This window comes from Bombus vosnesenskii, unplaced genomic scaffold (genome assembly GCF_011952255.1).
Source record: "Bombus vosnesenskii isolate JDL3184/JDL3185 unplaced genomic scaffold, Bvos_JDL3184-5_v1.1 scf7180000014621, whole genome shotgun sequence".
Taxonomy (NCBI): domain Eukaryota; kingdom Metazoa; phylum Arthropoda; class Insecta; order Hymenoptera; family Apidae; genus Bombus; species Bombus vosnesenskii.
The window spans coordinates 897711-913689 of record NW_022883555.1 but is presented as its reverse complement, the minus strand read 5'-3'; the positions used below and the strand labels follow the sequence as shown (position 1 = coordinate 913689).

General features: G+C 41.8%; 1 protein-coding gene across 3 annotated transcripts in view; it reads right to left on the bottom strand.

The window, feature by feature from the left end:
* The window catches only part of LOC117240377 (paired box protein Pax-8), a 196155-nt gene that overhangs the window by 38934 nt on the left and 141242 nt on the right, over nucleotides 1-15979 (bottom strand). Inside the window, exon 1 of one of the 3 annotated variants that reach the window (XM_033506389.1) lies at nucleotides 14124-14245. The exons of 1 other annotated variant lie outside the window; for it this stretch is intronic. In XM_033506389.1, coding sequence (XP_033362280.1) covers nucleotides 14124-14223 — 100 coding nt within the window. In that variant the 5' untranslated portion in view covers nucleotides 14224-14245. Of the gene's footprint in view, nucleotides 1-5676; nucleotides 7296-14123; nucleotides 14246-15979 lie in introns of those variants that run through there. One more of the 3 variants, XM_033506390.1, reaches the window with a different exon arrangement.

Below are 15979 nucleotides of genomic sequence, written 5' to 3'. Positions count from 1 at the left end.
ATCTATGAATTCCAGAAACTCTATCGAACCCTAAATCGTCAACTTCCCAATCCTCAACCGTGCTCGCTAAAGCTAACAAAATTACCATTTTCACTTTGATACAAATTAAAACTGCATCGAAACTCTCCATTGTAAATTCCTCAGAAAGCAGACAAGACTAAAACCTCTGCGAAACGAAGTCTCTGTTTCCCCATACCAAGGACCACGCGTTCCACGTAGCCAAACAATCGCGGCTAATTACCGCGATGATCCGGCCATTCCGATGAGAAGCATCATTGTTGGCGAAACGAGGCGCTCCGCGACGCGTGAACCACCGATTCTCCTTTTTTCCTCCATTCCCCCATAACTGATACGATCACGACGCAGCAAGACAATGAAGGGATCCGCGATCATTACTAGAAACGATACGCGCTTTCCGGTCGCAAATCAATTCGCTTTCGCGTTTATGGTCGCATCCCCGCGGCGTGGCCGGTAGTCAGGGGGATAGTCGCGCTTGGAATGATGGTGGCGCGGGGCAAAAGCACCATGACCACCCTACGCGGCGCACACACGCCGTCACGCCTGCTGACCACAACTATACGAGGGCCCTGGATTCGAGAACCGTGGACCACCCCCGGAGGTCAAATCCAGGGCTACCAGTGCTACGAATTGTCGTGCCGTTGCTCTCTCGCAGCAACCGCGTCACCGACGCTTATTATTGTCCCCAAGCTGCGTTCCTATCCTGAATCTCCGTCTATGCGCTACCGTGCAGTCTCGTTTCGTTAGCTCTACTAGCATGCTTGTTAACTTCGGATTTCTTCTTTGTACTTCTCTCTTTTGGACGTTTAAGCGAAAGAAATGTATGAGAATTTGTCTTCTTTCGATTATTCTCGACTCAATGATATTTTTCTAATGTTGCAAAATGTCTTCACAGTTTGAACAGTCCTGTGATAGCGTGATGCGTTACGTATGATTTTTCGTTTCAATTTTATGATAGACATATTCTTAAGACATTAGAAATGCTTTTTGTTCGTTAATACCAGAGTAGGATCTTTTTGCATAATGATCTAACCTTTCTGTTTCAACAAGCGAGAAGTCTTACAATATTTTGAGAAAGAATTTAACGAAAGATTGGAAGAAAAATTCACGCGTATCAACGATTCGCAAAGAAACGTTAAAAGCAAATTAACCAGGTTTCGAGCGGCACTTTTTACCGTTAATGACGGTATACTATTGCAATATCGTTTCATCCAATCCAAAAGACCCGTCAAACTTTCCCACAGTAACGACACGGTTCTTCAACAAGCTTCTCAGTTGGCGAATTAATCGGATGTTCATCGGTATTTCGACTCGGTACCAGAGAAAGCTGGTCAGCTTCCTAATTCCATAGCGATTCTATCTGACTGCAAGAACGACGATGCAAAATGAGTTGACCTGGCTGCCTGGCCAACTGATACGAACCACTTCCGGGCCGCCACGCTTCTCATTCGCGATCTATTAACACGTCCGCCATTCTGATTTCATGGAACAAGCATGAAGCATATCGTTACATCTTCGCGGTGTACCCTAATCGACGGTGTAAAAGCTTTGTAGCTACGTTTAGTGCAAAGATCATGAAAATACTTTTAGCAGCCAATTAGCCTAAATTGTCCAATAATCAGCCCATCTTAAAATCGTTCTTTTCATTGCATACTACTTCTTGCATACTAACTTCTTCGTGAACATATGTTTACAGTAAATGCCTCGTAACTTTTATGTACGTCCCCGGATCGCTTTCGAACTTTACAGAATCTCGTTACAGCGATAATGAAATTTCGAAATAAATTTATAGAAGCCTCCTACGGCAAATGTTCAAATACTTTCGTGAATATATCGGACGTACTCTACGTATCAAGATACGATGGCTATCGACAATTAGATACCCTTGACGATTGGTTAATCGCGTCGTTGGAGCGGAACGCGCGAAACTAACGAATTCGACGACGATGTTGGCTCTGGTGTGCGAGGAAAAAGGTATTGCGACGACGAAAAGAAGGAAAAGAGCGATGGACATGGCACGATAGGTGCGCGAGCGAGCATCAACGAAGAATTCTACACGATATAGATTCCCGACTCGGTCACACGATATTTCTCCAGCAGCTTTGTTCCTGTATTACATTACGGTCTGGCGTTACGTATTGCCGGGCGCGCGTTGGAAACACGCTACACTTTATTACTCGCTCGCTTGAAAAATACACGGAAAAGTACGGGCCGCTGGTATTATTTTTCAGAAATTCGTAGCTCGATCGGTCGTATGTCTAATTTAATAGTGGAAGTATCGGAGCGAACAAAATGATGTATTCGTAATTTTTTTTCGAAGAAATTTTTGCAGATTTGCTGTTTTTTTTGGAGAGTTATTTTTTATAGGTAGACTGTGGATGTTTCTGGGAATTCGGATTTTTAAACATTTTCTTGAAGGAATGGAATTTAAATGGAGATTTGTTTCATCTTCTAGCATTTCCTTTTAGTATAGAGTACTATGTATTGAATATCCTGCACGTTCTTGTACATCGTGTGAATTCTTCTCTTTGATTTTCTTCGGTAATTCTCAGTATGAACGCGTAAAACATATTCTTTTGTCTTATAAATTTATTAGAAATACGTCAAGTTGGAGATATATCATTGCTCAAAAATATATGGAAATCGATCACAGTAACGAGCAGATCTTAAATACCTTATCGAATACACGAATAATAGTTGAATTGAGACACCAAATGTTTCTCAGACTGCAGAGAATTAAATTTTCCATAACTGCACGAACATCTGCAATCTATTTACATTCACTTTATATTTTTCATTTGTCATTTTATATTTTAATCTCGATTATTTCAGTGTCAATAACATCGATATCATGGAAAGTCGATTCGATATATTAGAGAAAGTCAAGTTTATACTTTTCTAATGTCACGTAAATCGTAAAAATGTTTCCAGTATAGAGTGATACAAAATTACAAATAAAATCGTTGATTTGTTTCACCTGCCTCTGTAGCAAATATCGACGATAATTTTTCTGGTCTTGAAACGTTCAGCAAATTCCGCTGCAATTACACGGATAATTTTGCCTGTTCAATGAAAGCGATTGGCTGACTGGTCGCGGAACGATTCAGCTGCGATGCACACGCGTTGACCGCGCCGTTCTTGTTAATGTTTCATAATTATTATCATGCCATTAGTTCGAACGGAACCGGCGGACGGTCGCGGCCACGCCGCTTGGAAACGGCGACCGTGGCCACCTAATTAATACGTTTCCACCTGTAATTAGACGAAATCGCGATCGAAAGACTTTTCCTTTTTTCTTTTTTTCCTTTCACACAGTGATCAGTGTATCGTATGATTTTAACACATTTACGACATAATAAAATGTAATTATTCCTCCGCAAAAACTGCATATCTTTTTATCTCACAATTTTCTAATAATATTTGCTGTAACTCTCTCTTTATTACTTAGTATTTCATTTGTATTTTAAAATAATTCTATTAGCACATTTAACTGCGTACGAGCTGATTTCGAGGAGACATATATTTTGAAGAAAATTAAATATATATCGAAAAGTGGAAAATTGTGAAGAAATAATTCACAAAAATTTATGTCAAGTATTCACAGTAATTCATGCCATATGGAGAGCTGAGAATCATAGTGGAGCATGTAACACGGCCCGCTGCTAGTTTTCATAAAATAGTGTCCTAAGTTTATTATTAGAAAAAATTGATTTCAACTCATGTAAACGTAGATACAGTTACCAACTTAATTATGAAATTAAAGGGACGATACCTCTAAAAGTTTAAATACGTAATTAAATATAAATTCTTCAAATCCTGACTTGGACCATTATGACGCAAAGTTTTACAATATACAAACAGATATCGTACGATATTTATTTATTAGCTTACATCATCGTAAATAGCGACTACTGAATCTGCGATAAACATGTTAACCGTGTTGCTTACAATTTTATTCGTCTCTCTAAAAATATTTCTATTAAAACACATAGAAATAAAATCTCAAGGATTGCGTCTCCGATTGTTACAATAAGAGTGCAGCAAGTAAATTCCAAATAATTAAGAGGACGGATTCTATGCATCGGTATCAGCGAATGTGTTAAGCGTTCACCGAGTCAACACATTTTTCTCCGTTTTCTTCACACTTTTCTCTGTTCACGCGCGATTACGCCGGACACGCTTCCAAAGTCGCGTTCTCGCTTTCGATCGCTGCTTACCGCGCACAGTGCGGAAGCGTGTGCAACACGGTTCCACGATTCGGTCCGGTTTAACCCCCTTTTTCTCCTCGAATTTGCCGGATCGGTTCAGAGCGATGTGAATTTCTCCGGGATATAGCAAGACCGACTTTTTATTCGGCGGGGGAAAGAAAGTGAGAGAAAACGAAAGTACGAGAAGATTCTGTGGCCGAGTTTTTTCTTTCTTTCGCAAACTAGAAGAGATTTTCGTTTCGAGCGTTCGCTACGCTGATTCGGAAGCTTTCACTGAGGATTTAGGGAAGCGAAGAGGAACAACTTGATAGGAGGTAGTCGAACGGTTCCGCGAAAGGTTCCTACGCGGATCAGAGACTGCAACGACGTGCGGTTTTGCTTTTTCATCAACCATTGTACCGCTACGAATCGAACGGATCGGACGAAGGTCGTTGAATTTCTCGTTTTCGCACTCTCGTTTACTCGACGACGATGCGAATTTGTCGCCAAGCGGACCGTCCGCTCGACTTTCCTCGTTCTATTCCACGGACCGCTTGATCGGACAGAAAATACCGGGAGAAATCGATTTTTACGCTAACAAGTTCGCTCTCACGATCCGGGGAAGAGAGTTGATTGTTTTCTGCTTTTTCGGTGTTTAAGTTATTCCGTGTAAAAACGGGCGGTGTCTTGCCGCTTCTTAGAATATCGTTTCCTATTCACGGTTATTAAAAGACAAGAAGAGAATCTTCTAACTTAGTTCGGGTCAAGCGGTAACCTAGGCAAACCTTAAGTATTCTTCGTATCGCGAGTTTGAAATATTTTTTAATTGACTTAATTCGTTTTTCTGATTGTCAGATTCTCTTGGATATAGTAATTCGTCTATTTAGGAATTTGCTATTTCTCATGTACCAAGTTTTAAGCGAGTGAGATCGATTTTTGCGCCAGCTGAAATTGATCTGTTCTTACTAATTGTTAATTGATAGTGTAAAGTACCTAGTTATATAACGGACAATTTTATCAATAGACTAACTCTGTATAGTTTTTAACGTTTGTTTACTTAACTAGCTACGTTTAATGAAATAAAATTGTTTAACGATAGAAGGAAATTCTGGTTAGAAAGACCCAAAGAACGCAGCAAGGTTAAAAGCAGTAATTTCGTCGATGAAGACGAACGTAATAAAAATTAATCAAACAACTGTCGCCTGACAACTATGCAAAAATAATTCGAGGCCGAGACGCAAATTCGAATCTTGTTTGCTGCAGAAGTGTTGAGAATAAATCAACCAGAATAAATCTACGAGTAAATCGAAATCATCTGCTCTTTACCCATGATATCACGAAAGATGCAACCCAATTAAAACAAAGATAAGCAAAAATATGCAACCAAGGATTTCTAACAAACGAAAAAAATCACAAGGAGGTAGAAAAATAGAAAAATAAGTCCGGAGGACCGCGCGTGTTGTCAGCTTACAGGTGTAGTATTCCATCATATTCTGATTGTAACGATAGGCGGTGCTGAGGTCCATCGTGGCCCCTCAGTAGCCGACGGCCGTCGGCTGTGGGAATCCAGGTGGTTCCTCTCTTGATGTCGCGTATAATATGTGAAACGCGTCCAAAGGACGGTCGGTCCTATTGACCACCGACGATGATGTTTCTCGCAAGTTTCCAGAGGTGATGGTTCTCGTCTCTTTTTTAACCGTAGCCTCCGAGACTAGTCTATGGCGTGGCGGTACAATGACCGTCATCAGGAGCGTCTTTGTGCCGGACGACGGGTGGCTTCGACGAGCACCCGGTCGACCGTCGCTTCATCTTCATGAATCGAGAGCTGAATCCGTCCTCGTCTACTAGAACTTTATCTATGGGACACTTACGGCCTCTCAAATTTCTTCTCACAGCACTCGCGACATCACTGAACTCCACTCTCGCACGATGTCCACAATGATACTCTGATCGAATTCTTAAAAGGGTTTTTGACTCTCTTCATCGTTGGATTGGTAAAATGAGACGATTTCTCAAATTAGTTTCTGGATGTTGGAATTTTAACCACTTGGATTTTAACGGTTCTTAGCCTTACGATTACTTCGAAATGTACGATGGATCTTAAAATTGAGATTCCAATGGCTTCCGAATATTTTGGACACTGCTTTTAGAAGATTATTGACGAGTTTTGGACGATTATCTGCGCGACATTTAGCTTGCTGTTTGTCACTGTACACTGTTCTTCGCTGATAACACAGTTCACTTCATCGTATCCAAAGGATCACTTGAGATTTCATTTGTATTCACTTATCAACTATACTTCGATCGTACCAATCATCTCTTTCTTTCTCCATATAAAGACACACAGAGTCCATCGTTAGAAACAATTCAAAATAATCCAAGAATCTCGTTCGCACGAATCGTCTCCGAAAGAACCATCTCTGTCCCATTCATAGTTGTCAGCAAGGAATCCGAGCGAAGAGCAATCCAACCATGAAGAAGTATTCACGAGCAAAGAACCGATGAAAAACAATCCTGGATACTCGTCGGACACTTTGAAGCGACTGTGCCTGGTAACTCGTCAGTTCGTGTCGTTGGGTCCCGTGGCCGAAATAGGCAAAAAGGTTCTCGGTCACGTCCGACTCTCGTTATCGTTATCAGCCGCGGTGACACGGTGGCTGGACCCCAAAAAGCGGCACGGTCGTGCGGGTAACAACGACGTGAAAGCACGAACAAGGCTTCTGGCGACGGGCACACGTGACTTCGCCAAGCTTTTCGACCCCCGCCTCTATCGTCGAGCTTTCATCCCCACGCGGGCTGCAACCCCGCCTTTTGCATCCCTCGATCAGCATCCAGCCACGAGATTCCGCGCACACCATTGGCTGGATCGTGATCACGTGTAGCCGAGGTGGGGCGGCTCTGTGACGCGGGGTTTCTACGGAAACGGCTTGAGCGTCGCGCGGGATAACGTCGTTATTGGCATCCACCGCGGTGCGACGGAGAGAGCGAGGCCGGCTGCGAGAGCAAGAGGCAGAATCCGGGATGGAAGAGGCAAAGGTTGCGAAATAAACGTTCGCCGGCTGGTCTACCGCCAACAGTCCCACGCGAAATCACGCGGCGCACACCCCCGTGAGCACTGCTTATTCATGAGCTTGTCCCTCTCCGGGAGGTTCTACCTTGCTCTCCTTGGATACGATGTCTCGCCTTATCGATTTTATTTATTTAAGAGTTTCCCTTTGTCGCTCCACTTCTTCCGAAACACTCGCCTACTCGCCTCCTCCCCAACCTCACTGCTCGACCACTTCGTCTCGATGCTCTTTTACCCCCGGTCGACGATCGAAGAATGTTTCGATTACCTTAGTTCGCTCGTTATTGGAAACGATTATTACCAAAGAGTGTCGCTATAGTACAGGATATTACTCTTAGGTTTATTTATAGATTAGAATATCTTTCAATATAGTTTTCGCGAACACCGCCAATCTGCGTGATAGTTCCACTTGGTCTCTCGATCATCGTTTCTGGTGGTTATTGTATCGCACTTATATCACTTTTCTTTCTATAGTTTTCTTCCTATACCTATACCCTTATATTTTATATTCTTCGTTCTAAGTTTAACAATGTACTTTTTCTACCTTCTTGGGAAAGCAAAAAACCTTCTAAATTTGTACATCGTTCATTCCGCACTCCTCGTCACATTATCACACAGTCAGAGGGTTAAACGATTCACGATCACGAAAGATGAATCAATTTCGATCAGCGCACGATACAGGGAGCACGAGGCGTATCAGACTCTGACGCGGCTAATTACGAGACTGATTACGTCGCGGGACAAAATATGGTGGACACTGTCTATAGTCCGTGGAGGATGGTAAAAGGTGGATGAGGGAGGAAAGGGCTAGGACTTCGCAAGTTACGCGTGTCACGTGGGGTGTGTGGGGAGGGGAACAGGAGGTGGGGGACGATATACTGGTTTACAAACTGCGGCGCGCTCACCGCTAGGATACTTTTCCTTGGGAACTTTGTGTATATACCGTGCGGTGTGGTATAACATTTACGGTAATCTATAGATGCTTACTCGCCGGAAGAGACTTATCACTTTTATGCAGGCTATAACTCGAAAGTTAGGCAATGCACGATGCATTCCAATTACCCTTCAGCGGGTCCGAATTACTCATCCCTGGCCCCCGGCCGATTTTTATCCGCCGCCGCCGAGTTATTGCGAGTCGCGAGTACGTGGCCAAACTTTCAGCAACGATTTATGGAAAGGGTTTGACCGCGATCCAGATCCAGCGAAAAAATCTCTGTCGTTACGAGTAAGTTGCTCACGAGAGAAGCGTTCTACGTTTTAGTGAAAACACTTAGGCGATTTCGACATCTTTTTCCGCTTAACCCTTTTGCAAATTGGCGTCGTATTTGAAGATTACGGGAAAGAATACGGAATTTTACTTTTGTCAACCCTTTATTCTTATTACCTGCTGAACGAGATACTATATTTGAAGTTAAAGATGACGACAGCTTTGTGGGACCAGAGATGCAGTATTTTAGAAACGTAGCGGCGGATTGAAGAAGTTCTATCGCAGAACAGAAGTTCAAATAATATTGCGACGATCGATATTTATGAAATATTTTGGAGGATAATACAAATATATATTTAATTGCAGAACCAAGAGAAAAACCTGCATCTGATATAAAAATTGTTTCCGTAAAAAGGCGCGTAATTTCATCCGCAATACTCTTACGCTATACTCTTCGTTAGCAACAAAGTTTAATCTCAATCTCAACTATATAGCCTCCCTTTCTAATCCCAAAAGTACTACCAAGCGTATAAATTGCATATACCTAATACATCGCGTCTCTCCCATCCAACACCACGTTAAAACAAAACCAAGAATTCATATTCCAGGAATCTGGCAACTGAAATAAGGAGCCCTTAGGTGGCATTAAAATCCAAAAAAGCCTATCGTCTTCGTAAATGGTGCATGAAACGGACACAATTTACAGCCGGATACAAAAAAGCGTATCGAGATCCGTGGAAAGAAGCTCCGGGATTCGATCGAGGATCGAAGAAGAGGTAGTCTGCGAGGGGGCCCCCCACCTATCTAAAATGTTAGCGCTCTGGGAAGGTCTGGTGTTCGGAGCGACTCGGATCAGCCGGAAGGTGCGGTCAGCCATCGGCGTCGGTGGGACCGCCGCTGGGCCGCGAATCTCACAAGGGTCCGGTTTACATTCGAGTGCGTTCTTTCATGACTCCTTTCTTCGTTTCATTCCTACGTTCCGACTGGGGGCCACCTCGTTCGTTCCTCCTCCGCGTTTCGTCCACCTCGTCGCGTTTGTCTCGCTCGCAGAAACAGAGACGCACAGAGGCCTCCTCCATTGACATTAGATACGTGAGATCGGAAAACGCGCCTCTTGTCGAACGCGAGGTTCGTTGCGTAACCGGCTTGCGTATCCGACACTCGATGTAGCCGCCGGGGATCCCGTAATTTCCTAGCCGGCCGATTCTGCGTTTTCGATTGTCCGACGAGGCTTGGATCGATTGCACGCCGACACCGCATCCTGTTACCGCGGCTGCTTTTTAACCTTCGACGACGCAACATTGCCGCTCCGCGTAGGATTGGATTCATCTTAGTGTCTTTTGGACGCGTGAGCGTGTGTGCGTTCGCTTTCTTAAATACGCAGTTGCGATGTTGGCGTAGATTAGGATCTATCGATGATTCCTCGTGTTCTTTAGATGCGCGGACGAACTGTTTCCAGCGTGTGAAAGATGCGTTTCCTGGGTCGTAGTTGGGCGTCGGGTATGAGTTTCGATTCAGGGGTGGTTTCGATGGAGCGGCAGGCTGGAAGTTGTAAATTATTCTGCTCGAGGATTGGGTTGTCCAGATTTGACGTCGGATTTGTTAATCGAAATGTAGAGAGGAGTTTCTGGTTTCTGGCAAAGAATAGAGAATACGGGCTACTTGGAATGTTTTTAATATTGTAAGAGATTATTAATATGGTTTGAAAGTACTCCGATAGGCATTCTGAAGATAATTACATTTCGATCTGTTTCTAAGTATTTGATTCTCCTAGATTCTCTCTAAATGTTAAAATATACCAAACCTTCTGAGAAAGACTTTTCAAAACAGATCCCTAAAATTGTTTAATAAAATACATACTTCGCGTTAATCTGTCACCACAACGTTCAAATAAACAGGAAATCATTAGCAGTACCGAAAATCTTACTCCCCTTACCGCCAATTACAAATAAAATCCCTGCTAAATCCTACCGAAAATCCCTCGAAACCAGAACTAAACCAGTTCTTGGTGTGCTTCCCCATATCACGCAGTCGATTCTTCCCCTGACAACAAACCCTCGAAAGAATTCTTGGTTCACCTGGCTCGTGATCCCGGGGAACAAAGAGCAGGCCGCGGCAACGGGGATCCATTCGTCATTATCGCGTCGGCCGACCTAATCTCTGGAGGATCTCTCGAGATTACACTTTGGCATATCATTTGCCTGAACGAACGAGCGGCTCGGTTCGCGTTGACGGGCAATATGTCCTCTACATGAGTGCACCGGCACTCGACGTGAGATACATTCGCAGTCGAATTTAGGGGAAACACGCACTTGGAACCCGTAGCTTTGAGGTTGGATAGCAGTATTCGAAGTGTGCAAGCGATACAGTGGTCGTGCAGCGCTGTCGCAGGGCAGATGCAGATGAGCTCGTTGCTCCGGGTGCATCGATCATTGGGGTAACGTGACTGCGTCGTGCTCTTGGATGGCTAATCTGTAGCTTGGAGGTTCACTGTCCTTCCTAATCCGTCGGATAACCGCTGTATTAATCTGATTTATCATTGGCAAGACGTAGGAGTTACGTAGGATCTGCGATATGCATGATCTTTGTTATCTGTGGGTAGAATATTGCAGTATTTTGCTGATTTATTAGAAGATTTATAAAAATTGGCACTTTCAGATAACTGCGAAACTTGATACGAAATCTATGATTTCGATGATCTTCGTTTTGTAAATGGAATATCAGATTGAGTAATAGGTTCGTTCACCTTCTATTAGCGTACGCTTTTCGAAAAATGTATAAATTGCTTGAAGAATGTAAGGATACATATGCAAATTTTTTTAGATAGAAAATATGTATTTTTGGAGAAATTAGATGAATATGTTACTCCTTAATTAGATAAATTTTATATAAATGTAACAACGTTTGGTGTTTTTTAAATTTATCCTTCAATTTGATATAGTGGTTAAGCTTGTTTTTAATATCTGAGTTAAGTATTTTTTTCTATATGTATAGTTATATGTAAGTAAGCAACAATTCAGTATCGAAGAAACTACGAAAGGTTTAGTATGTAGAAGGTTAATCAATAATATGCAAAACCTATGTTGGAAGAAAATTCTTCGTAAGAATTATCAAACAAGAAACCTGTCCACAATACAGATAACAGTTCTGCTCATATAACAATTAATAATCTCCTAACGCAGCAATCAGCAATCTCGGTCTCCTCTATGTACAATCACGAACAACCCTGTAAATCTCGGGAAACACCTTAAATCGTTGTTAGAATTCTGCCCGTAGCTGGAATTTCATTAGCTGCTTCAATTAGAGTCCCCGAAACGTCGTGGTGCTTTCGCGAGAATTATTTTTCTGTTTGCCGTCGCGCGACCGAGGATAATGGGTCTCCGATGAGAATCTCGTTCGCGGCAAAAACGGTCCGTCCGAACGATCAAAAAAAGAGGAAAAAAGGAAAGAAGCAGAAAAACAGAGGAAAAAGCACCGGACGAATTTATCCCCCTGTTGGCTCGCCGCTCTCGAAACCGCAAAAACCCGGAGTGCTCGTTGCGAGAGCATCCCACGGAATTCGGTGACTATTCCGTAAAAGATTAACCCCTAACCGTATTACCGTACCCGTGACATAGTAAGAAGAAAAGGGAAAGAAAGATATAGCGGTGGCGGTGGGCGATAACTTACGAGATTTGATGTAAATAGCACACTTACTTATTCGCCAGTGTCGCGCGGCACAAGTTAAAAATACGAAGGGCAAGGCGAGGGATGCCGAGAGATGGAGAGCGAAAAAGTAGATGGCGAAGAAAAGGAAGGATAGATACGGCAGGAGGGAGAGAAAGAGGGAGACAGGGAGGAAGTGACTTTTTTGCGTAATGAAAGCAATCAATTCAAGTCCCTGGCTGCAGCGTTCTCTCCTCTGGTAAGGGAGAATCGTGATCCAGCTTCGTTCCTTCTCTATCGTTTCCTCTTTCTCCTTTTATCCTCGATTCTGCGTCTAAGGGCGGAAAAAAAGCTTGGTAGGGGGTAGCAACTGAGTCTCGCCTTGCTCGTGCCACCCTCTTTCTCGCCGCCCTAACAGTGGCCGAACCACTTTTGTAGTCATCATAAAATGCCCTGCTTTCAAGTTCCGACGATTGCTACTTTTTTGTTCCCTTCTCTTTCTCTTTTTTCCTTTCTCCGTCTGTTTCACCCTGAACCTCCCATTCGAGGGTAGTGCGGCGGTAGGAAATAACGAAGTGGTGAGTTCAGGAGGAGACGAGGGTTTAGGAGGGTGGTGGAACAGGTTAATCCTAAGTATTTTCTTCGGGGGGTTGCAAGTACCAGAGGTAGGAGAAAGTCCCGGGGGTTGCCGGGGGTGGTGGGTGCCTCTTTAAAACAGTACTAAAGTATCGTTAATCTTGAAAAGAGAGGCTCTTACTTTCGCCCGGACAAACTAGTTAGACACATCCGCCTGATACAAAAATAAATTGCGATCCGCGACGATAAGTCTTGTCCGCTTGCTACAGGCCGTACACTGCGATCTCTTCCTGTAGTTATTACGCGATCGTTTTTCTTAAGAAGCGAAGTTTTGCGTTAAAGAGCGAGGACATTATACTATAAAAGTTTCACGAGTAATTATAGGATTGTTTCCTTCGTTGACAAGATTTTTATCTCGAAATTCTTTAATTTCCAATTTTTTAATTTGAAGTTTAAATTAACGAGGTTTTTCTAGACTGATAGAGACTTCTGACGTTAGTGTAAACAGTTCGAACAGCACATCGTAAAGTATATCATTACCATGTGTTTCGATAAAGCATTTAAATTTACAGTTTACATTTGACAATTTACAGAAGCATAAAAATACACATGGCAATTTCTAATTACTAATTCGTCGTTAATTTCTACGTTTTCAAATAATGTTACTACAAGGTGTTCGAATATTATCGTAGCGTACGCGTTAAAAGGATAGCGTAATTTCAAATTTTGACGAAAGATGAAATCGCTTAAATTTCTGCGAGAAATGGCGAAAAAGTTATCTGGTAAATGTTACGACAATGGAATCTCTCGATGGTAAAAACGTAGTCTCGAGCTTCCCGTGGGAAATGCTAAATATCAAACACACGACTCTCCCCCGTCCCCAGGAGAGCTAAAGGCCACAACATCATAATATGATTACGCGTTGTCCGTCATCCCCTTGTTTAGAAGCGATTATTACGCGGTGCGTACGGATTTACGACTGGACTGACGACAAACAATTATTCGAATCTCCTTTGGCCTTGTCTCTGTGACGGGAAGCGTTGCTTCACGGGCGTAATTTAATTAAACGAGTAATTAACCACGACAAACGTACATTAAGTTATAACATACGAGTTCATATTTTACTGGATTTACTGGATAAACATTTTGTATATGAAGATATTAAGAAGTTAATTTTAAAAGAATATTTTATTAATAAATGAATAAAGTAGCCTTATATCGATGACCGGACTAAAGATATCGAAGGAAGAAATTATGGTTACTCGATAATCGAAAGAAGCATAACGATCCTGTGTTGGTCTTTCCGACTAAGAAGAATTTGCATAATAAATTTCTCCGATTTTTCCGACGACTGAGGCGATTATTTATATATTATGTTATTTATTTAATATTACGTAAATAAATAAGAGAAAAATAAACTTACTATAAAATAAAATTGGCCATCCAATTTTCTGTCGTTTCTCTTTTTGTGGAACTTCACAAAAATCATTCCATATTTTGATCACATCTACCACTTCAGGCATCGTCGGTTTTCATTCAATGAATTTGTCAATTTCTGATAAAAAATCATTTGTATGCAAGTAGTTCATTTTCTTCTCTCCTTTCTTTTATTTTTTTAAACGGTATAATATATGATTGTCCGTGTCTGCTTCGAACGTCGCCTAATTTGCGAATCCCACCAACTGATTATTCAATAGATCGTCGTATCCCACTGCTTAATAATAATAAGAATGTTTATTATTTACGCGTATGCCTTTCGATCGACCGAAATTCTTACGACGTACACACGGAAATTACAACGATTTGAGTTTGATGTTGATAGTAGTTGTTGATCAATACGGACGTAGAGGCAGCTACAATACTTCTAGAATTGAAGTTGTACGTATATTTGTAATTCGTGTGACTTTTACTTTTATCGGATTGTATTAGGTCTTTCGTTTTAGAAGGAAATTTCTTTCTTTTTAAGTTTCTTTTTTTTCTAAGTTTCTTTCGTTTTAGAAGGAAATAATGGATGCACAATATTTTCCGTTTTATATTATTTTATCGAATTACGTATGATCCATTTTGTCTTATCGAAATAAAGATCACAACGTTCGACAGATTAAGTTTCACGTTTGTATAAAAACGCGTTGTTGTAAAAGACGTGTCTGTAAAAGAAAGACACTTTTCGGACAACCTAATATTCTTAGTGAAAATTCTCAATTTCAGTAAAAATGAAACAAAGGCTCGTTAAAAGAAAGATATTAATACTTCGTTGGCCATAGTTTTATAACCACATTCCGAGACGTATTTCTTTTTAATACATCGATCGATAATTGTGATAAGTTGCAAAAATATACTTATGTAATACTATAATATACCATACTAATAATACTGTAATATTGGATAACCAAAACAATCCTTCCTTCACTGGTACTGCTACAACAACATTCTCGTATTATCCGTGTCGAAGAATTTCTCGATAACCTATGCTCGAGTCCAATTTTTGGAAAATATTCTCTGGTGCCCAGCAACATCTCGACTTTCTCTGTTTAAGGATAAATCCCGGAGATCCGTTGTATTAAGCATGAATAGCGTCACGGTAATGGTTGGAAGAAGGGTTATGCCACATACGCGTTCAAGGGGGATCCACTCGAGTGGTTTGTCGTTTGTGGTGGGTGGAAAGCTCATGAAGTTCACCCTAAGTGCACAGGCACGTGGTGGGCCAAAGGGGGTGGGGTCAGAGGGGTAGAGACCGAGAGAAAGAGAGAGAGAGAGAGAGGGAGAGAGAGAGAGAAAAGCGGTCGCTGGGAGCACGTGCTGTCGCGTGTCGGCGAGCCCTTGTGATCTATGTGCCGTCACTGCACCACCTACGTGTATATATGCATGGAAATTATTGCTACATCGGCCAAATATATCCCTCCTAATGTTCTATCGCGATACTCCTCTATTCGGGGTTGACCACCTCGATTTGCCAAAACATTTTAAAAGCTATCGATCCCTGTTCGTCCGTTGATAGTCGTTTCTTGGAGAATTAAAGTGTTTTTATGGGCCAGTGGACAAGCTGTTAAATCAGAGTATCTCGTGGACTCTCGCGTTTCTCGAGGGATTGGTAAAGTTCGTTTTGATGCATATAATGATTAATATTTTTTGATTATATTATTATCAATAAACCAAGAGAAATAATTTGTTTCCAGATTATAAAAATTACCGAATCAGTCTAAATGTCTGGTTACAGATTTCTTATTTCTAAAGTTACTGAAACCGTACAGGTGTTTTTGACAATATCAACGTTTCAAT